A 23,716-nucleotide genomic window follows, 5' to 3' on the forward strand; every position below is an offset into this window, starting at 1 on the left:
GTGCAGCACCTTTTCCGCACGGGTTACCACGCATATCATATCAAAACATGCAGCCCGAGTCATTCCCCGAACACACGGTCTTCTGCTGCCATGAGGATCCAGACGGTCTCTCCCTTTCCTTGCTATCTGTCCTCCCCACAGTATTTGAAGAACAGGTGCCCACAGCTTTCCAGCGTTCAAGATGATCACACTCCCCCTTGCAGTATATTAGATAAATAAAATAGCAAAGCTTTAGGTATGACTATGTGCAAACTGTTAACTGCCTCAGTTAAAACCAAACATCCCAGGACAATGCTGTTCCCTGATTTTGTACCACAAAGGAAGATGTCTGACTGGCATGGGGAAGGACACTGGACTACAAAAGCTACTGATGCAAGTTTGCATGGTCCCTGCTGCATCAGGGAGCTGCGTCTCCTGCATCCTTCCACAGCCTGCAGCGTTAGCTGTTCACAGCCATGCTGGGCAGCACACGGAGTAAGGAGCGAGAAGACTTTCACCAACCAATCTCAGCCTGCAGAGCAGGCAGGCCCCAGAGTGGAGGAAGTGCAACTATGGACTTAGTTTTAACATCCTTCATAAATGGTGTGCTGGAAGCAGCCAGCAAGGAGGAAGGTGAGAGTGGACGGGCAGTAACCAGGCCCTCCGTGTCCTACTTTCTTTGGGTTTGTGCTGAAGCATTTCATTGCAAAGGGTCTTTCTGCTTACCCTTCCTTCCTCCAACCTTCAGACTGATCATCAGAAGTGCAACAGGATGCTGATAGCTGCTGAAGCCTCTCCCTCCAGAGATGTGGCTTCACTGCTTTTATTACGGTTATACTCCAGTGCTTTGTCCTACCAGTCTGACTGCCTTGCTCAGGCTGGGACTAATCACTCCTTCAGATCTGGATGGCAATTTTTCCTTAAAGCAAACCTAGCCAATACCATACTTTTCCCCTCCTTCCCCCAGTGACATGCCAGCTGCCAGAAAGCACAGTTATTGTGTCAATGTACTTCTGATAGTTGCGGGTTACGGAATAGACACAGTTTGTAAAACAGCACTTTAGGTACATTGAGAAGACATGTCCAACACAGACAGGGCTTTGGTCTGCTGCAAGCAAGTCCCTGAGTCTGTCTTGAAGGACAGGTGACAGAGGACATGGATAACTGTATCTCCTCCTTCCATGCAGAGTGGTTGAAGGGCTTCTTGCATCAATTTATTGAATCAATAAAGCTACAGGCTCTGCTTAACCACATACATTGTGTCTCCTGTTTTATTTCTGCATATGTCAAGTTCAGTCACTGAGATGCAAAGGCGGAACCCCACAGTCCATTTTCACAGTGTCTCTTCTCAGGCCACAGTAAGACTTCAATGCAAATTATAATTATAACTTACAGCTGGGAAATAATGTTTTTGTGTTTTTGAAAGACGCTGCAGTAATTTCATACCAGGAGAGCCCCAATGTGCATTACTGGATTTTAGATGAGATTTCATTTGTAGATGGTAAAAGCAGTAGCAGCAGCAAGACTTCAGCTAAAATCAAGCATTAGTTCTCATCTACATTTGCAAAAGATATTACAAATAGTGGCCAAGAGACATTTTCTTGCCTTCTGAAGGATCATAAACTTCATAACTACATTTGAAATACAATAAATGTGGCAAATTGGGAACTATAAAACCCCTGCTTAGCACTGATAGCTGATATGAGAAGCCATTCTCCAAAGTGGCTTACAGTATTTTCAGAAAATACAAAGAAGTTTCGGTTATCAAGGGAAAGATGCTCAGTGACTTCCAAAAAACCACCTCTCCCCTCAAAAAAAGCATTTACTTCAGAAATTTTACTTTCAAAAAAATTTACATTCAAACAGAGCAGGCACAAATGAAAAGCCCCCAAAACATGTACTGAAAATTATACCAGTGTTTGCATTGCCCTTTCCATTTGTACTTCCATCAAGATGAGAAAACATCACAAATGCTCATGCCACCTCTTCCATCTCTAGCATAGAAATAAGCACTCACTTATGCAAAGAAACGCTGATTAGGCAGGGCAAGCCAGAGGATGACCTGAAAGGACATGAGCTGCCCCTGTGGTCTGCAAATGTGTGAACATTTTGGCACCGTGTTTCAGCTGCGTTGGCCTGGTTTAGCTTCCTGCTTTGCAAACAGACTAAGCCAAGCTTCCCAAGGCGTCTGTCAGTGTTTAATGAAGCGCTAGCAGGAGAGAGGCTAATGTGGAGGGCAATCTGGAGAGAGGTGGAGAGCTATTTTCCCTGCTGTCAAACCAGGGCAGCAAGAGGAACTGCAGGCAGAAGGAAGAGGGTGGGAAGGAGGGAAGCAGGTAAGGTCTCTGGAAGGACCTCACAGCCTGGAGGTCCACAGAGCTCCTCGTTGCTGCTTTAGCACAAAGCCATCTCGGACATACTGCTCCTGTAGTACCTTTTTCTGCCATTTAGATTCCAAAACGTTTGTTGCGATGGGATGTAATTACTTCTGTCCTATTTTGTGGATGGCCAATAAGTAGGGGTTAAGAGAAGCACTTTAACGAGGACCTAGTCACTCTAGGGATGAGCTGACTGAGGGCTGATGAAGGCTGCTTCCTCCCCGAGAGGCCAACAGCATTCCTGCCACTCACTCAGCAATCCCAAGGAAGCACTGGGAGAGCAAAAGCCTTCACAAACTCGTCTTTCCATTTCAACCCTAAAGAGTTTGCTACTGCATATGCAGAGTTACAGAGACTGGACAACTTCCTAGTGGTAGCTAGAAAGCTGCTGCCCATTAAGTGATTTGAGAGGCTGCTCACTAGAATCCCTGGACAATGAAAACCAGCAAGAGGTGGTTTAACTTAATAAAGGAGTTCCCTTTTTTTTTTTTTTTCTCCTGTTTAATGTACAACAGCTGATTTTGAAGATTATTTCTGCAGCCACTGGGAAATCCTCCATATGTCAGGACTATTTCTGCGTGCTTCTGTGTTTGGGGCCAGGGTGAGATACTCAGAGGCTGAATTTCACTGAGTCTGAGCACTTACAGTCTCAGCTAAAACCAAAGAGAGCCAAAAGGTAGTCATGCTCTCTAGGAAGCAAAACAATCAGGGCTAACACTCCAGCTGGTCAATTCAAAATTAGGTAACACTTTCAAATCATCAGCTTCAGTCCTTCCCTCACATCCGTCTCAACTAAGAGAAGAAAGATGCAAATCAGATCAGATCCCACGGGAAGCAAAAGAATAAAGCACATCTGTGTTACTCTCTCCTTTCTATCCATTAATCTCTAAAGGCAAGGAACAGAGACAAATGTTTGAATGACCTTGCTACAGAACTTCCCGAATTGCTGTTCAGTTTATCACAGGGTCAACTCTGAAAACAAATAAAAAACTTGTGGGGAAAATAAATGTTACCAGCTCTAGGAACTCATAAAGCCAAATTTTTATGGCTACCTCCTATACAAAATTGGAAGCGTAAAAAACTTCATATCCTTCACTGCTGAATTCACTTTTAAAAAGTGGTTGTATCAAATTATATCAAAAGCAAATTAATATTCTTGCTACTTCACAACTACACAACAGTTCCCAAATGATCCTGCAAGAAAGAAAACATTTTCTTTACTTTGGAGGACACATTGCTTGTCTTCCGCAACAATTTTTTCTCCTCCTTTTGTTTCTAACTCTGATTTTGAAAAAATTAAAATCTGGTTTGCTAAAACAGTTAATTTGTGTTTAAACCGTCTTACTTCAACCGAACAGTGACTAAAGGCAGTATTTTGGAACAGGGACACTTAGGAAATTCAGTGTCCCAGCACCTTTCCAGCACCTTGGTCACAGAAGAAAAGCACCAAAGATCTTTAAGAACAAAACCTGTTCAAGCTATCAACCAGTATTACAATCCAACAGGCACTTTTTTCCAGCCCCCCCCCCCCCCCAGTTAAGATATCCACATTAATTTCGCAGGTCGGAGGAGGGGAAGGGGGACGAGCAGAAAGCATGCAAACAGCATCTGTGCGAGAAGGAAGCAGCAGCGCTCAGCTGAGGGCTGAAATTTTTCAAACCTGTCTCCGAGCTGCGGTTATCCTTCCCTGACCCCTGGATGCGCTGTCCGGGCGAGGCAGCCCCGCAGCCCAGCCCCCCCAGGTGCACCTTCCAGGGCTCCAGCCCGACGGGAACATCAGCTCCGGGCCGCCCCAGCCCCGCCGCGCCGCTCTGCCCCGACCAGCCCGGCCGGAGCCGAGCCAGGGCGGCGGGCGCCCCCCGGGCATCCCGCCCACCCCCCGGCATCCCGCCCCCCCCCCCCGGGCATCCCGCCCCCCCCGGCATCCCGCCCCCCGGCCGCACGCCCCTCTCCAGCCCCCCGCCGGCGCCTACGCCTGTGCGCGGTGCGTTCGCTTAACCAGTGACGTGCACGTACAAGAACAATTAGCACGGCTCAGAGTCAACACTAAAAATCCCCTCCATTACCTTACCTTATAATTAGACTTTTTTTTCCCCCCTAAGCTACCAAAAAATAATAAAAAAGGAAAACTCCGCGGCACGACCCGAGCCGACCCGCGCCGGCCGAGCCGCTCCGCCGGCGGGCCGGCGCCCTGGGGCTGGGGCGCTGCCGTGTCCCCCGCGCACGGCACGGGGCCGGCGGCGGGGCCGGCAGCGGGCGGCGGGGCCGCGGCATCGTGCGCTCCCCCGGGCCGGGGAAGGGGTGGAGCCGCCGCCGCGCCGCGGCCGGGCAGGAGGGGTGCGGGGGTCCCGCTGGCGTGGCGGGTCGCCTCTGCCAGCGCTTCCCTGTGGCACCACTTTCCCGGAGTTTATTATTGACAGCCCCCTGCGGGCTTGCAGTTTATAGGTTAACGATTAAGAACTAACAGTTTGATCGCCGAGAACCCTTGCGGGTTGCTTGCTGTGAGCTGAACTGGGATGCACAAAAGCAACGCTTCCCAGTCCGAGCTGCCAATTCATTCCTCTGGCTCAAGGAAAGTTCCTGTTGCTTTTCTCTTGTCTTCCCGGTGTTTGAAGTGACAGCGCTACTGTTGGTAGGCGCTGGCTGATCTTCAGATCAGTTGATAAAGGCATCAATACATGAAGAAAATCCCCTGTGGATTTAATATACGCGCATATTTGTTTTTGAAAATTCATGCATAGTAGCACGGCTGAGAGTCTGCGTGAGGTCTGAAAAGCACCATTCTGCTAGCTCCCTGCATTAAAGAGGTCCTAAATCAGCCCTTTTGTTCCCAAACCAGCATAAAAGAATTTGGGGGTTCCTTCTGTCTGCCTAATGATTCTCTAGATTGCCCACGGTCACTTTTCGAGGCTTTGCAAGGGGAACTACAAACTACTCTTCCTTCTCCCTTCCCCTTCCCTTTCTCCTTCACCTTTTCTTTCCTCTTCCCCTTCCTGTTCACCTTCCTCTTTTCTTAAGAAGCTTGTAATATCCAAACCCACTGAAATCATATCATGTCAAATATTATTACCCAAAAAATAAGGACCAGTGTTGTATTTACATTTTTGAGCAACTATCTAAGTTCATGTCCTTCTGTTATTTTTCCTTAGGACCCTCACCTCATTTAGCATACAGGCTGGACAGTGCTCATTTGAAAAGCAGTGGCTTAATGATTGATTTTATGCTTTTTATTCGAGGCCCTATTTACCACACACTCTTCAGACTCTGCTGAGAACGGAATTGTTCATTTCTGCGTGTGAGATAGAAGCACAAAGGGACCAGGGTTTTTGTTGGGACACCTGCTCCAGGGTACATAGGATGTGGTTTTCAGAGTGCTGCAGGGTAGGTGCCGCGTGTGCTCAGATCACAGCCCCATCTGCCTCCAGCCCAGGAGCGGATGCTCCAGGCTCCTGAACGTCTGAGCCCAGATCTCCAGCAAGCTCCTCAAAATGAGAATCAGTCTTAGAATGAAAAACTTTCACAACCCATGTAAATTAGCTTCACATGACTTAACTAGCACCATGTAGGAAATCCGTCACACAAACTCAACAGGGGTAGGTAGAGTCACATTTTCCAGGGAAACATATACCAGCCTTAATCATTCTCTCCCTTTTTATATTCCCCTACCTCATTTACTAAATACTTTCCAAGAGATGAAGTTGAGGTTCTACAGAGAAATCATTGCCTCCTGTGCACGAAGCTGTTGCATCTCAATATGTTTCTATTTTTCCAGTGTCAGAGGAAATGTTTCTATACAAAACTTGTGTTTGATTATGCAGTTTAAAATCATTACACGCATCAAGAGGACAAATATTCTGCTTACTCACTGTGCTCTTTGCAGTCTTAGTAACTGTTCTGGTAAAGATACATATTCTTTAAAAAGAGGAAATTACATGCACAATGGTAAACACTAAAATAGATGTCCAGCATCGAAGTTTAATGATGTGGCATTATATTGGTGCTTTAGGGAGATCATCTGAAGAGTTCAGATCTTTAGATTGCCTGCATAAAAATCTACACTCTGAGTTAGTAAAATAATTGATAGCAATAGCAGGCTGTCAGCCTCGAGGCAGTTTGATACTAGAAAGCCACAGAGTACTTCGCAAGCAAGTTTCAAAACTATCTGCTGACAGACGGGTTTGACTGTGATCAGCAGCTGAGAGCAAGGCTCTGCCCTGCGACACTGCTGGCTCTGCAGGAGGATATCTGGTCACACACCCCGACCTGGCTGGCTCTGGGCTCTGAGCTCGTTGCACAGCTCACACCAGTCCCACCGTACCCACTGTTCAGTTCTAGGCTCATCCTCACCTCTGCACTCTATTTCTAACCCCCACCCCTCCCAAATCCACAGCCCACCTAGATGTCCCCTATCTGCTCTGGCTCTTCTTTCATCCGTAATGGCACTCTTAGGCTAGCCTGGAACTGCAAATGACACATCTTCCTTCATCTATGTTTTCCTGGTCTCAGCTCAGAGCAGAAATTTCAGGGACATCAAGAGGATCCTAATATTTATATTAGGAAGGCAGCTGTGAGTTTATAGCAGTCAGCTTTGTACAGATGTGACATGAAGAAGGGAGGGGACACTGGGGATCCAGGCCAGAAGACATCACCTGTCTCATGAAGTCCAACCACACACAATCACAGCAGCTGTGCAGTGGACTCCTGGCCACACCAGAGACCTCAAGGCATTACCTCTGCCCATCACAAATTTGGCAGCCAAAAACCAGCAGCCAGAAATATAATGTACCATGAGAAAACCAGAGCTTGACTGAGGGCATTGCTAGTGTCCCTGCCTGGCAAGGGATGTGTTAAAGGGAATGCCCAGAGGATGCCACAGAGCTGGTCCCAGTCTAAGCCATTACATCTTGCCCTGGTGCAAGCAAAGTCAGGAAACATGTGGTGTCCTCCATAGTGTGCTGCATCATAAAACCACAGAATGGCTGATGTTGGAAAGGACCTTGGAGATGTCTAGTTCAGCCCCCTGCAGGTCCAGTTAGAGCAGGTTGCACCGGGCCTGCTCTGCTTCCATCTGGGACATCTCTAAGGACAGAGACATCACAACTTCTCTGGGCAACCTGTTCCAGCACCTGACCAACCTCATCTTGAAAAAAAATCTTAAGTTAGGCTGGAACACTAAGACAAGGTGACATATACAACATACACTGCCTCATGATAGTCACCAGCAGCACCTGTGTCCACCAGTGATCCCCAGAGGGGACTTATCCCAGCCTGCCAGCTCCTCCAGCTTACTCTGCAACTTAGAAATAAAAGCACAGGGAATGTGATGTAGAGTCACTGAAGTTGTCTGGATGTAAGCCAGCAGGCAACTGGCTGCAAGACTTGTTAGAGAAAGCGCAGCGTGGCAGTGGTGAGCCTACACACCCTGCACTAGCTGAGGTATGGCCATACCACCACCTGATCTCATAATTACTCTCCATCACCAGTACAACTGCTCCAGGTAGGCACCATGACAGCAGTACCAGAGCTATAGAGGACATCACACAGAACGTCACAGCTAAGGTCAAACAGGCCTTTAACCTTTACAACTTTCCTTTTACTGCATAGGAATCAAATTATGTGTATATATAAAAATATAAGGGTACTACATATGTTGTTATTTCTCAAGAGCACCTTCACTTTCAAGTCCCATCAAAGGCTGGGAAAACCTAAGTTGCTTCTCAGAATTTCATGAGTCTTTTTGTTTATGATGAAGTAGTCCAAGAAATGCATTCCTGAGTAAAGGAGCACTTGTGACATTGTGAGACCAGTTAAGAAAAACACCAAGAAATAAAAGCAGGGGAAGGAATAGTTAGGAATCCCAAATTCCAGCTCACCTCAGAAAGTCTGAAATTATACTGTGCACCTGGCACAGCTGTCTGATCTAGAGGAGAGTAACTAGGAAGCAACAAAAGATGGAATTGGTTTAACTATTAAATGATGTGCTAATAGACTACACATTTCTTTGACAAGTTCCTCTCTTTAAAAACTCACTAAACTCTGCACAGCAATGGATTCCTCTTGTGGATCTTAGAGACTTGTACCAAATGATTGTTGGATTATAAAATTCTCTGTAAACAGGGCTTTGTAACCTTTCCAGAGGGACTGCCCTGCTCTCTGTTGGCTCTTTATCTTCAGTGCAGAAACATATGTAACATTTATAGCAAAGGCAGCACTTGCAACTCTCTCCAAGTTTTCTAACATGTTACAAAAAGCCCAAATATTTCTGTTTGTGCAAAATAAAACTTGTCCTAAATTTGTGTTTACTTACATACATGAAAAAAATACAATGTTGCTTGCCAGACTTAATTTCTTTGTACATAAAAGCTTCAAAGCAGTGAAAATCTTCTATCATTACTTGGGGTGGGTTTGGGTTTTTTTCTTCTTTTGGTAAGTCAAACTCATTTGGTAAGTCAGACCTGTCCACTTTCTACTTAGCCAGTTGCCTACTCTGAGCATAACAGATACTAATGAATTCAGTAGCGTCTTGATCGAGCATGACAACTTTGAACACAGAGGGAGGGGAGAGTCTGACTTTTAATTTGTTGCTGAAGATACAGTGAACAAGGTGATCCATTGGGCCTTTTGAAGACAAATAAATAATGAAGAAAACTACAGCAGATTCCTGAAACATGACTTTGTAGGAAAAGCCAGAGAAAAAGACTTCAAGTTGGACTCCGTGCTGTTATATCTCAGGCAATACATTTTATATGGCATACGTCATGCACACTAAAAAAACTTCACTCGGCGAGTTGCACTGACAACTGGCTTTGTTCACCTTTGTTCTTATTTAAAGCAGGTTGTTCCACGCAGCTGTTAAAGACACTGTGCGCACACATACACATGCATACACATTTCCACACAGGCTTTTTTATTACTCCTCAGATCTTTCTAAATAAGTCATGCTGCTTAGATTTTCAATTCTTTTTCTCTTTGTAGCATGGAAATTGCCCTGTGTTAGGAACTGCTGCCTTTTGTGCAAGCATGATTCAAAAGTTTAACAAAAGCATTTCTGGCTTTCTTTTCCACTTTTTTTTTTTTTTCTTTCCGGTTTTCTGCTTTCTTAACACTTGTGTGTACCCTTTTGATATCTGGGAAAGCTCAGCATCTCCAATACTGGTGAGATGCCCTGAAGGATAAGTGATTACAACTTAGGGCTCATCTACATCAAGGATACTTTTTTATAATATAATTTCATCATTACTTTGTGAATAAGTACCAACAGTGTCATAGAAGCAGGCTGTGGCCCTTTGACCACAGAAAGCATCTCTCGAGTCAGGGGAAAAGGTGTCCAGGACCTCAGTGAAGTGCTTCCTTGCTGCTCCCTGCAGACCTGCCATCTTTAGTTTTGGCTGCTTCACGTATCTGTGCTTTACCACAGCACCCCACCAAATGCTGTCTTTACCTGATCTGGTCCCTACCCTTGTTTTTCTACGTTACTCACTTCTGATATGCTAGGTGTTCATGTCAAAAAATGATGTGGATGAGTGAGCTTGAGACTTTAAGAGCAGGGAAAGCCGTGCCTGTTCTCGGCTTACCAGGAAAGAGTCTTTTGGCAGTGTCTTGGCCTTTCTTGCTCAGGCTGGGTCTGGGACATGAATTAAATCTGACTGATTTTCACCTGTGTGTTGCTTTTATTCTGTTGGCAGCTGGTGCTTTGTGGTTGCCCCTTCTGCTGCCTCCCCCTCACCTGAGTTCTCTGAGCATGGGTTTATAGAATGGAAATAAATACTCCCTCTAGAGATAAGGGTTACATTTTAAAGTGTGACAGTAAGTAACTCATAAAGAACAGTGATGAATATTCCCTTACTGGAAATTGAAAATCAAGGCAGAATTACTTTTTTTTCCCCTAAAGCACATGATTTGTTGGCGCAAACAAGTTCTGGGAAGTCCCAGTGCCTGTGCTATACTGCATCAAGCATCATCATCAACACAATGCCTTCTGCTTCATTTTTGCTGTATTTTTCTATATATGTCATCTTTTGCTTGCAGCTTGGTCTCTCTTCCATCTTTATCTCTTCACTATCTTTCTTCAGTCATACACCTCGAAGGCTCTATAGCACTATACTTTTGCCAACAGCTAGTTCCCCTCACCACTCCCTCTGTTCTCATTAATCTCTTAATTCAGATTCAGTTCCCATATTCTTTGTCTCGTGGCTGCCATTCCCTGTACTAAACCTGCCTCTTTGCTATTCCTTGCCCTTTATTTCCCCTTTCCATCAGTTCAGTTCTTGCCCCGTTGCTCTAACTCTGACCTTTTCTGGACCTCATTTTCTTTGTTGCTTCTTCTCATCGACACCTCCTCAAAGCAAAGTGATCTAATGACTGACTGGGACTCAAAGGCACCTGAGTCCAACACCTAAAACTAAAGGTTTTCCATCTCAATGCTTCCTATTTGATACACCACTGAAATAATTTATTTGATAGAGTGAATAAAAAAGGTGGCCAGGAAAAATGAGAGAAAACAGGTTGTTTTAGCATCAAGGAACCCCAACTGATGGTGTCTGGAGTCACCATAACAGTGTCTCAAACATGGGAAAGTGTTAAAAAAAAAAAAAAAGAGTGAAGAAGTTTAAGATCTGGATTTAGGAAGTAGTACCTTTCAAATAATTGCATGCACTAGGCGAGTCAAGCATGGAAAAGCTCACACAGCTGTACAACAGCAATGCAACTTGTGAGCAAGAGCCTGCTCAGGCATACTCAATATAAAAACTCCATCTCCCTCAATGCAGGGTCTCAGATTTTCTTAGAAATACAGGCTATAAGCGCACTGATTTGTATCGTATTTGGCCACCTCAGTCACAGCTTGACATAAGGATAAAATACACATAAGTGGAGAAAATTAAATAAACTCATGAAGATTTCTTCTAGATTTTTTAAACATGACTTCCTGTGAGCACCATATTCAGTGATTTAGCAATTAATGAATCCTCAGTAAAACTCTCAAATGCTGTAAAAGAGCAGTATGTGGCTGCTTTTATGAGCTAAAGAGCTAAAGAAAATCTATCGATTTTAACATCAGCACTGAGTAATCCTGGCTGTCACACCACATCCTAATATGCTATGTCCCAACTGTCAGTCTAAAAGGCTATGAAGGTACTCCTGTTTATTTTCATGCCAGGACCCTTAGCTCTTGCCCTGAACACGAAGGAGCACACACCTGCCCACCACATCCATCCCACAAACCCACCTTTGCTAATGCTTTTTGCCCCTGTGTTCTGGAGATGCAGCATAAATGGACACTTCCCATACGCACCAGAAAAACCCCAAACCCCACTGCAACCATGAAAAAAACCCCACAAATACCCCCCCCCCCCCCTACACCTACACAAAGCTTTTCTACTACCACATAGATAATTACTACAGCTTATGCAATTCTTAGGTTTGCTGTTCACATTAGAAAATTAAGAGGCAATTATAGAGGAGACTTTCCCCACTGTACACCCCACGGCACTCTCCCAGGGGCTAGACTCTCCTGAGATTTAAGCCTGCTATTTTAACCTCCTACTTGTAGTTGCTTAAAGCAGAATCCAAAAAGGACTGACATAGATATCTGGAATGTAATTAAAGAAGAATTTTAAAAGGGAAAGGTAAAAAGAAACACACACACAAAAAAAAAAAAAAAAACCAGGAAAGGGGAAAAAACCCCCGAAAAAAACCAAACCCACACATATAAATCTGAATGTTCATAGGCACCTGATTTTTGGGCAGATCTGTGTATCGGTCACCCAAACTTGCTGTTACACGTCCTTGGAAGTCCCATTATCCTGCCTGAGCTGAACATCATTCTCCACCCGAGGTTATTTGGGCCTCATGAAATACATGTCTACACACAGAATGGCAAGGGGCTTGTTCTGAGAACCAGGGAGACACGGCTGACCACAGCCACTGTGCAAGGACAGGAGCCATAGGTGCTTCCATTCAATGAAGACTTGCAAGGGGGCTGCCTCTTGCACCAGCGCCTGTGAGCTGCATTGCTTACCCAGGGAGTGGTATGCCTCGTTTTATTTCTCTCCTCAGTCTGAAATAATTCCAGCTTGCATTACCTCTTTCCAAGATAATGTCCCGATCACCAGCCTGTTGAGTGTTTGGATGGCAAAAAGAAAGGACAGGGAACACTGATGTACATAGACGGAGAGCAAGCAAGGAGAAACCAGGCCAGTTTCATACAGTAAATGTGAATTAGAAGGTGCTCTTCTTGCCCTAAAATTTCTTTCTACCTTGACTGTGTTGCCATCCGAATAAACGCAGAACTTATGCATCCTGGACCTGTTCTTTTCTAGTCAGGTATTTGGTTGTCAGCTGTTGTCTTCCACTGAGCGTCATCACTTACAAATCACTATAATGTTTAAAAATGTTATAGTGACATAAGTGCAAATGATGCCACACACAGAAAGAGAGGAAAAATCAGCTTGGAAAAGCTTACAGCCTCCATGGTAGAATCAATAGGCAATACTGACCAAAAATAATTCAAAATACAAAGGCGTTATTTGGCTGTAGAAATTATGTAAAAAATAATACATTAATAAATTACTGTTATAATAAACATAAATGTATATATAAGTTATATTAAAATATATTCATACAGGAAATAAATATTATTGATAAGTTATTTTGCTGGAGAAATTCTTATCTAGGAGCTATAACTCAATTCAAGAAACTGACATATATAATACATTTCTATATGCATATATATACTTTTACAGGTACACACACACACACACACACACTCTGTAGCGTTTTCAGCGTTCCTCCCCTGATTCTTATTAATCCCATTAATCAAGAAGAGCTCTACTGACTTCAAAGGAATTGCAACGATACCAGCTTTGTGATCATGAAATCCAAATCATGTGATCATGAAATCAGGTTGGCATTTTTATGGATTAGTTTCCTAAGACCTAAAGAAGCTGGATGTGGAGAGCTCAGCGTGCTAACGATGGGCACAAAGCAATAGCACTTGCCACTGAAAGCAAGTCGGGCCAGCACCTCACGTTCTGTCACGTAAGGACACGTGCCAGTCAAACCTGGACACATTCTCTTCTCCATCATAGGATCAGCAGTGCCTACAAAGCGTGAGCTGTGCAATAACTGCAAGTGGCAATGCCCTACCCTCCACAGCACCTGCCCGCCTTTCACCAGTATGGGCACTGTTTTGCCCCTGCTGTTTTCGGAAACCAGGATTCTATCCCAGCCAGTAATTTGCAGAATGAAAAAATGTTGAAAGCTATGCATTATTTTAAAACAAGTTAAGTCATCTAGGAAAAGCCTTATATTTCAATGATGAAAGAGCATACATCTATCCCTTTCCAGTTTCTCTGAAAATAAACATTTTAAATGGAACTGTACAGGAAGTCTCACCCTGTCATATACAGAGTTGTCACCAAGAGATACTTTTTCACTTATGACGTAATTGCTATCATCAGAAAAGCATTGCTGTCACACTGCTACAATTTAGCCTCATTTTGTCCTATTTTCTTTATCTTTTCTCATTAGGGCATTACATATTCAGCTACGTTACTATTAACCATTCCCTAACATAAGCAACTGTATATCAGAACTGTGTGAGTAATTGATTACTCAGTTCCAGGGCTGAATCAAAAATCCAATATGTAATTATCAAAGAAAAAAAACCACTTTATTTTTCTTTCTCATTCAAGTGAAAAGAAGTTTCATGTGGATTTCACTGTAACTTTTGTTCATCTTGAATAAGTATTTTCATTTCAGTCTTCATCATTTTAAGAAAAGCAGCAGATAGAGAAGGCCATATCTTAGCACCATGCACCAAACTAACAAGTGAAAAGTCCTCCTTTTTCAGAATATGGAGGAGACCTGGCCTGGTGAATTCCTGTGTCTGGGGGAATTTGAAAACCCAGGCACTGAGCTACAAGATTTTCAGCCCTTCAGTGAAAAGAACTCAATAAGGTATGTAAGCAACTTGTAACTTGTAAAAGCGGAACAATTTTACCCAGGAAGAATGGGAACAGACACTCCAAGAGACCCAGCGACATGACCAGGAATGCCTCCTCAGAGAGGTGGGTTTGGATCCCAACGGGTTGACAGGAGGATTCAAAGTTTCCCACAGTCCAGGTGAAATGGCATAATCACAGGGTTATTTGATATGGGGTTTTTGAGTAGCTGGTCTTGTAAATTAAGTCACCAGATTTTATTTGATGACATTCATATTAATTATCTTACACCCAAAATGGTATTTTTTAATGTGTTTTTTAAAAATTAGTTGGAACACTAACTATGGCAACAGAATATTATAATCACAGGTGCTTTACAAATATGTGCTGAATAATACATTTTGTGTTCTGCATTTCTTCCCCCTCACATTTGCACAAGGTTTGGCAAATTTCACAAGAACATTTGGTTTGGATTTTTGCACCACATGGGTTTTTCCTTCTTAAGATTTCTCCACATATAAGCCTTAAAAAGAACTGAAAACTGAAATGACGCAAATATAAAACTCGTTATTGGTGATCTCCACTGCTGGTGGAGATACTGCAGGAATGAGAAGGGATGCAGAACTTAGCACCCTTTTTGGGAAAGGAGATGGAAAAATCGTTACATCTGTTTAGGATTAGGAAAGCTTCTATATAGGCTCACTGGGTCAGAATAACTCCCCCAGTCAGATGACATCTTGTGGGTCTTCACACAACTTAGTGGAAGTTATCTGACGATGTAGAACAGGTCTTGAATTTTTGGAGGGCATTCATCAAAATAGTCATTCATATAGTTCACTAGTCAGTCTGTACATCTCTGCACGGGGGAACTTCCATTTAACTGTAAAGCAAATATCCAGCAAGTTCAAGCTTGAGTGCCTATTAGCATATATTTGTACTTGTAAATAAGTGGCATCTATCTAAATTTTTTAGAAATTTACTGAAACCTGGCACTTCACCTGAAACCTGTTTCTAATCTTTCCGAATGAGGAAGCAATTTTCCCTACATGACCCTGACTCAGTTCTTGTTTTCTTTGCCTTAAAAAACGACAACTTAAAAAGATGGCCTCAGCAGAACTGTGAACTGATATTTATTTCAGAAGTATAATAACTCTGAAACATGCCAAAGGCCCCTTAAATGTTAAAATTGTCACCTATTGCACCCTGGATGGAGTTTGGGTTCGTGAGTAGATTTTGAATGAAATCATTTTTTCCCCCTGTCTGACCCTGGGAGCATTTGAATTGATGATTTTAGCAAGCAAACTTGCTGGGAGTAATGAACCACATATAGTTTTGTATAATAATCGTCTCTCAAGGGCTGTGAAGTTGATGCCTACTTAGAAATAATTTTGGAAGAATAGCTGAAACAACACATGATGCCATTTTATATAATCCCAGAAGTGACTGAAAGACTGGACAGTTTTGAGGACTATCCAAGTGTGAAGAGATGGATTTGGATTAGTCCCAGCTCATGGCAAGCCTCACATTGTGTAAGGCTCGCAATACTTTCATATTGTTTCTCCACAGTCAGATGTGCCTGTTCTCTCATTTTTAAATTACCTTTGGAGCCATTTTGTTGGAACTTGGGACCAGATTCGTTAGTTAAAACATAAACTTTGAGCAATCACTGCCTTGCAGTCAGCTAGAGCTGTAAAACAGGACCTGCAAAATAGATGACCTTCAGATTTACTTAACTGTGCGGAAACGGTATTTGTCATTGCCAGTTTTTTTCATTTATTTCTTTTAATAGACTACCACAGAATTTGTGATCTGTGAATATATAACATTGACAGAAAATAGCCAGCACTTCCAAACTATACAGACAGCATGTCAGCCTAAAAGAAAAGAAAAAAAAAACCAACCCTGTACTGTTGCCCTTGTCTTCTACATTGTAAGAGCAAAAGTTTAGAGATGAACTTACTGAAAAGTAGACAGAGTGACTCAGTGCTCTACTACAGCCAGCAATGTGCGGTAAGATGAGTAAATACTGTAGGCAACGGTGAATTCCCACAGTCCCACTGGGCTGGCTTTTCCCTTTTTTTGGGTCACCATTTGGAAACCAGGACACAGAAACTATCACCATATGAGAAAAAACCCAGAGTACAAATATGGCTAAGAACTCTTGGAGAAAAAAAAATAGCAAAAATCTTTCTGTAAGGTAACTTCATTTCCAGGCTTTAAAGGAATCACCAACAGATTACACAGTTACAGGCCAAAATCTGTGCTATATGTTTGCACCATAAACCTCACCGCAATATCTCTGTATGGGGCTATTCTGACCACAGAGTTTTGCCTTAAACTAGTAAATCACAGAGATTTATTAGCCCTGAACACTTCATACTTTTGGCTTGATTGTCCTCTAAACAAATAATTGACTGATGGATACTCTGGCCAGCTCTCTTCCTGCCAGCTTCTTCATTTTACAGTCTCCATAAAAATAAAGAGAAAATGCAAACTGGAAAGGTAACACACACAAAAACTCCAAGCTATGTCACACTCCAGCCTTTACACTTGCTTGAGTTCACGAAATAAAGGGGAACAAAAAGGCCAGCGTTTCCCGATGAAAGGCTTGGTGCTGCCGTCTCGTGGGAAAAGGGAGAAGGGGAGCTTTGGTAATAAAAGCAGAAATGCAAAAAGGGGAGAAAAGAGATTTTAAAAACTTGCTAACATCAACACTTCATTTTTGTTTCGAGACGGCTGTGTGCTTTATTGCTCGCAGATCAGTTTCCTTTGCAGGTGATGTGGGCCCAGAATTACATCACCAGCAGGGCAGCCAAGAGCATCTCGGTGCCAGGATGACCAAAGCCGAGAGGAATGTATTATCACAGACCTCCGAGGGACTTGCCAGTGCATTCCTTGCTGGGGGTGCTGTGATGGGGGAGGCAGAAAGGAGACAATTTTATGCAAAGACTGAAAGGAAACTTTGTGGAGGAAAGATCTGGGGTCACAGTCCTGCTGTCTCCTCTAAGCAGATCTAATTATGGCCATGTACTTCAAAAAGAGGGTTTAACCAAAACCAGATTTAGCAGGGCACTGCTTAGGAAGTACAGACTGAATCTCGGCCTTGCCTTTGAGGAAAATGCGAAATGCTTCAGTGCACTGGGAACGCTGTCGCTGTGGTTGTAAAGAAAAAATTGAAGCTGCGGCAAGGAAAGCAAGAGCCAATTTAAAATCCTCATCACTTCAATGAAGTCTTGAATAAAATGTGACTGAACATAATATCAATGCTTTCAGACAGACAATGCTTACATTAGATACTGGGTGTTTATTTACTGATGTGTTGCGTGGTGGGGTAAGAGAGTCTCCCCAGTCTCAGGGACCATGCTGGAAATGATCAAATTACTCACAAAGCAGTTGCACAGATCGCCCTTAATGAGCTCCAACAAAGCCTTTCTGCCGCATCTCACCCTCTATCCGGCAAACCCATCCCATGCATATGAAAGAAACTCTCTCCTCCCCCCATTTTTGAAGGCTTTCAGGCTATTTCTGCCATCTGTCCTTCGGGACTGGCTCAGTGGTCCTCACCACAAGCCTGTTTCTGAACGATTAAAATCAATGGGATCTTTCCAGTGCTCTTAATAGCAAAATATGCTGTCAACAAACAGGATTAAAAGAAGAGTACAAAACAAATTGTTCAGAGATTAGCACTTCTGAAAATGTCAGGATTTTAAACCCCGTCTCCTATGTCAATGGAGAGGTCGAAGCAGTGTGGAGGTTACACAGAGCAATCCCCTTTTCCACCAGGAAAAAACCCTGCTGATCAAATAAAAAAAGTTTATAATTGATCCTAAAGATCTCTCTCTCCCTCCCACTGCCCATTTCCTTAAAAGAGAAGGCAAGGCGGCTGGGACTAGGCAGAACAGAGAACAACCAAGTCCCATTTCATGTTAGGTCTGCTTTACAGAAGAACTTTTTGGAGCAGGGAAGTGCTTTTAGCTGCAGCCAGCTCCACCGATGCCTGAGCTCACACCACCCCTCACTCCCCAAACCTGGCTGAAGAGAAGCGTGCCTGTGCTGGCGGGACTAATGCTGCTGCTGCAGCTGCTGCTGCATGGTGCCCGCTGCAAGCTGTGTTCTCAGTGCAGCTCCAGTCAGACCCCTCATTCTCCCCCCGCCAGACCAGACTCCTCACACCACCGTCTGCTGCTAAAGGTCTCTGAGGGGGCTGGGGGGCCTCCAGCTCTTCTCCTTATCCCTCAGCCTCATCAGAAGGCTCCAGGAAGATGGCTGCTTTTGTACTCCCAGGGCTGGGAGATGACCAAGGACAACTCAGTGTTACAGGCACAGCAGATGAGGTGGGCAAGTGTGGAAAAGGGGGCTTTTGGTCGAATGGTAAAAATAGAAACTACTGTCCCTAATTTTCAAAACTTTCCCATCTTTAGATATGATTATAGCGTACTATACAGAAATTTGCAAAGCACTTCAGCCACCATGTCTGTAGAAGCACCTTTCACTAAAAATACCAATGGTTGCCACAACTTTTTTCCTATAACATGCTAACCTTTTCCACAACCTTTCTACAGCTAAGTTGCACTTGGTGTTGTGGAACCAACACCAACATTCAGGCTCTCCAGCTTTCTCCAGTTACCCCTCCTAGTTGCATACATTTTTAATATCCCTGTGTACAAGTATTTTCTCTTTTTTATACTTTTCATGCATATTATTCTTGACAAATCATATTTTCCTGTTCCTTCCTTCCTGTGCAGGGTTGACCTAATAATTATTCCCTCATAGGGACTGTTTGTTTTCATATCGTGTTGTTATGGATGGATTAGAGATAATGTATGAAAGTGTATGTAAAGAAGTATTCCAAAATAAACACATTAAGAGAGTGCTAGAAATACATTAGAACCAAGGCATATTTCTGCTCTTAAAGAATTTTCCTTTTTATCTTGTTCAAACTTTCACAGGTCAGCAAAAGCAGATGTGGCCTCTAAAAGTTGGTGTGGACAACAATGGTTAGGAAAGATTAGTAAAAATACCGTGAGGAAAGAAACTACTTGAATGATAGTGATCCAGGACAGAAATTATTACTGCTTTTGTTGTACCAGACTGCTGTGCGATGGCCGTCCCACAGGACTGTTCTTCCTCTGGCTCACCCTGTCTCACTAACATTATAACTGCGAGTGCAGCAGAGTGGCTGACCAGCAAAGTTCACCTCCGTGTCCCTTTTTCACGGAGACTACAAGTCTGTTCAGCTATTAATAAAATAACACTCAGGCCTCAAAGGCCACAGTAAAACAAATTATATATATAGTGGTACTTCTAAAATAAGAATGCCTATGCAGGACCCTGACAAATACAATTGGGCAGGTCTGTTCTCTGTCCCAATGTGCAGATTAAGTGAATATGGGAGGGGTTTTGTACCTTTTAGCCTATTGCAACTTAATCTTTCCACTATAAACTCTTCCTTCTTAACAAAAATCTATTGCTGATTGCCACTGCGGGGCTTTCCTGAGTAGTCAGCCCATCAACCTCTTTCTCTGTGAATATAGCCCTCAAATGATACTACATCCAGTTTTTAATACTTACAAAGATGTGGATACAAACAGCCTCAGTTTCATGTACACTCAGGAAACAAAGATAAGGAGTTGAGATCATTTAAGACTATAAACTAATAAGTGATTTCCAGCCCATCCTGATCTTGCTAATCTAGTCTGCAAGTGATCCGGGAGGAGGACCCTGAAGAGGGAGGGATGTGCATGCTTGGTTTTCTATGTTTAGCTACGTGTACTGTTCTCTCTGCTTGGTCGCTACTAAACTCAAAACGAATTTTTCTCATTAGTGGCTTAGACAAAGTGTATTAAATAGCAAACATCAGGTTTCTTGTGCCACTGAACATAAATCAAAAGGGCTTCAGCACTGCAGTTCTTCCCCTGCAGCCACCAGTATGAAGGCACTGGTGACTAAAACTAGCAGATTTATTTGCTCTTAAAGACCTACTTTCAATAGAATTTCAGACTCAGTTTCTCATTTTTTTACTGCTGTGTTTCCAAAAACTGTAGAATGTAGAAAAACTGAAGCCTAAAAGACACAAAAGAGCAGGAAGAGTTTGAGAAAATGCCCACAGAGATGGGACTTGAGATCTCAGCAGTAGCAATGTGAGACAGAAAGTTTTCTGAAATCAATTCATTGAAGGAAGTCAGTTCAAAACAGGTCATAATTTTAGGCTATTTAGTGGCATTCACTAATTGAGCTGGAATAATAAGAAGGCAATAATTGTCAAATTAAAGTGACTGTAAAATGTAAAGACAAATATAAATGGTATTTTAATACCACTTTTATTTTTGTAGCATTTTAGTTGCCTGGATGTCCACAAATACACAGATATTCAGCATAGAGAAAAAAAGGCATCTGTGAGAATCAGATGTGAAATTGCTCCTTATTTGGAAATACAACTTTTTTATTTATTTATTTTCTGCTAAGAGAATCACATTTCTAAGATGCAGAAGCATTTTTGTCCTTTAAGCATTGTCAGTCAACCCAGGAAAACTGAGAGACAGAAAACCAGCAGCTATTAAACCAGGAAATATGGTCACTGTAGCTCATGTGCCACCTACTCAAAGCTGGCGCTGAACTGAGCTCAGGAAATACACTGAACAATTTAGCTCCTGGCTTTTTGCAAATGTCTGCCACCAGACTGTGGTTTCCTCAAAAGCATTTCTTCTTTGAACTAGCCTTAAGTATTTTTCTTAGAGCCTTTTTAAAAAAAAACAAAAAAACCCAAACAACAACCACTTTGTGGATTGATTTCAAGCAGTTTGGTATGAGCATGAAAATTTCATATTGAAAAACTGAGGCTATTACTGAGTGCTTATTTTTCACCTAAGGTAGGTGCTCTTTCTTTTCTTAGAGACTCAAAGAACAAATTACTCCCACGAGGAGAACAAGCACTTGAAGAAAAAAACCTGGAGTGTATGAGCCTGTGACATAAACGCTGCAGATAGTCCATCTCAGGCCAGGCACATTTTATACAACAAGAAAATATTTTCTTCCAGAGGAACACAGATCTTGTCTGAGGCATGTGCCTTCAAAAATATGAAAAATAATGCAAGCGGTTTGTGATTTTGCGAGCCTAAATGTGAAGGGCGTGGCAAAGTCCCTACCATTTGTGTGCCAGCTTCCTAATGTGTGTTGTGATTTTCCTTACCTTTTCCTCCTGCTGTGACAAACAGTGCCCCGTCCTTCACAAAATGCAGCACTCGGCTAAGTAAGCCAGCCTCAGACTGAGCCAACATAAATAATGTCTGATCAAAAGCTACCTGGAGGTGAACCCAAAATGGGCATGAGTAATGCAAAACAAATTTGTTTCTTAATTCAAGCGCACGCTACAGGAACATTCAGTGGTGTTCCTCCACCTCTAGACTTGCACAGTAATGTACTTACTAACAACATGTGTGGAACTTAAAAATCATTTACACGTGAGTTTAGTGTCATAATAGAAAATACCAGACCATGTCACTGCTGAACTGGCAAGCTCTGGGACACTGGGGATACTCTTTGCACTGTGTCAGGTACTCACCTCTCCCGCTCCTGTTCCAAGAGGTTGGTAAAGTCATCACTCTTGTTCATGTAATCTGTATGTTTATGTTTCTCATTTTCCAGCTCATAAACTGTGCGGCGATGGCACTTTTCTGCCAATAGGAGCTGTTCCAGCATGCGCCGATATGTCTCTCTCTGCTTTTCTTCAAGTCTGTCCAGCTGGATTGTAGGACAGGAGAACAGACTGTTTTAAACGTCTCCTTGCTTACTTCACCTGATTTATTAACCAACAATGTTGTGTATGGTAAATGCAAGTTCCAAAAAAATGTTATGTCTTAGGCGTCACATAAAGCAATGACTAGAAATCACTGTCCTGTAAAAGTAATGATTTCTTTGAATGGTGTATTTGCAATAAGCATTTAAACGGTTCTCAGATACACAAAGGACAAAACTTCGCTTAGTTTTAGGGTAACAAATAATATTGCTGCAGTGTAGAATTTCCCCTGTGGCAAGGTGCTATGCACACTTTTCTCATTTCACACAGGAAAAGCAGTAGCAAATGCCAGGCAGGATACATGCCCTCAGACCCTGGGAGCCTGAGTTCACACACCTGTATGGGGCTAGACACCAACATGTGGACATTAGGTGTACACTCAAGGATGAATTTTGAGTTATGCATCTTCAATGCACCTGTAGGACTGCTGAGACAAAAAGTCTAAACTATTTATATTCAGCATAGATTCAGTTTTACATTACCAAATACAATTCATTATAAGCCTTTGGGGTTTCCCCTCAGCCTGTTTTTTGACAGAAATTTCTCTTTCTTTCTTAGCAACATACTAGCTTTTTTATCTTCTGGGTTTGTTTTTTTTTTTAAATTAATTTAATATGCCAGTTATTATTGAAACAAACGCTAAGGTCAGAGAGGTGTGTCTAAAAAGTTGTCAGGGCACCCTGCAGCCACCATGGCTATTCATGTTGCTCCTTTCACTGTTTCTTGGGAGCTGATGACAAAGTCTATCCTCCTCCCTCCGTCCAAAGCAGCCCACAGCCCTGGCACCTCTCTGCTTGCGAGCCCCTGGCATGGCAGCTGGCAGAGCCTGCTCGGCCCACCCCCAGCCCTTACCCTGTGGGAGTCATATCTTCCTTAGCCCTGGCTACACCGGGCGGTTGCTGTTTCACAGGCTGTCTCAGCAAACCAAGGGAAATAAGAGAGCAGGAGGACCACCATGATTTGCTCTCTGGAAACTGACCCCGGCGGCCAAAGTAAAACAGTTACTGCATTTTATAAAGGAGCCAGGTTGCGTTCAGCCTTTGAGAATAGATCTTTTGCACTTACAAAATTTTGTTACCATCCTATTTTTACCTCCATCATAATCTCTGTGGACCTACACATGACAAAAGTTTTACACTGAGGTCCGCATCAAATAACCAGCTTCTTTAGACAAAAGCCCTGCTAAGCTCTTTTCATCTTGTTCAACAGTATTTCATGCACGCTCCCACATGCTAGAACTTGCTTTCCTTATTTACTATCACCCCAAAATGTTCAGAAGCTGCTTCAATGAGAATGCACAGTATAAAGATATCCTGTGGTAGACACAATTCCTGGTGAAAAAATTAAATGTTCTAATAGGAGGAATTATGCAAGTTTGGACAGGCACTACAGCATATTATATTGTATCTTGTTGCATGTTCTTTCTCCGTGCCCTGGACTGTTCTAAAACTATAAACATGAGCTTATTTTGACACTCATGCTGGCCTCAGGCAGTCCCAGGCCTATTCTACATTCATTTATTGCTTAGATTTTAAAGCAAGGGATCAAGACCTACAGATCTCCTTTAGAGGCTGAACTGACTTTGCAGTCCTAGAGCTTAAGTGACATAAAATGATTATGGA

General features: G+C 42.9%; 1 protein-coding gene across 5 annotated transcripts in view; it reads right to left on the reverse strand.

The window, feature by feature from the left end:
* Positions 1 to 23,716, reverse strand: part of FILIP1 (filamin A interacting protein 1) — a 109,300-nt gene that overhangs the window by 22,218 nt on the left and 63,366 nt on the right. For 3 of the 5 annotated variants that reach the window (XM_037392392.1, XM_037392393.1, XM_037392391.1), the window contains exon 4: positions 21,861 to 22,039. In XM_037392392.1, the coding sequence (XP_037248289.1) occupies positions 21,861 to 22,039 (179 nt within the window). Of the gene's footprint in view, positions 1 to 4,017; positions 4,204 to 4,428; positions 4,629 to 21,860; positions 22,040 to 23,716 lie in introns of those variants that run through there. The other 2 variants (XM_037392396.1, XM_037392394.1) reach the window with 2 other exon arrangements.

The sequence above is a fragment of the Falco rusticolus genome, chromosome 6 (genome assembly GCF_015220075.1).
Source record: "Falco rusticolus isolate bFalRus1 chromosome 6, bFalRus1.pri, whole genome shotgun sequence".
Taxonomy (NCBI): Eukaryota; Metazoa; Chordata; class Aves; order Falconiformes; family Falconidae; genus Falco; species Falco rusticolus.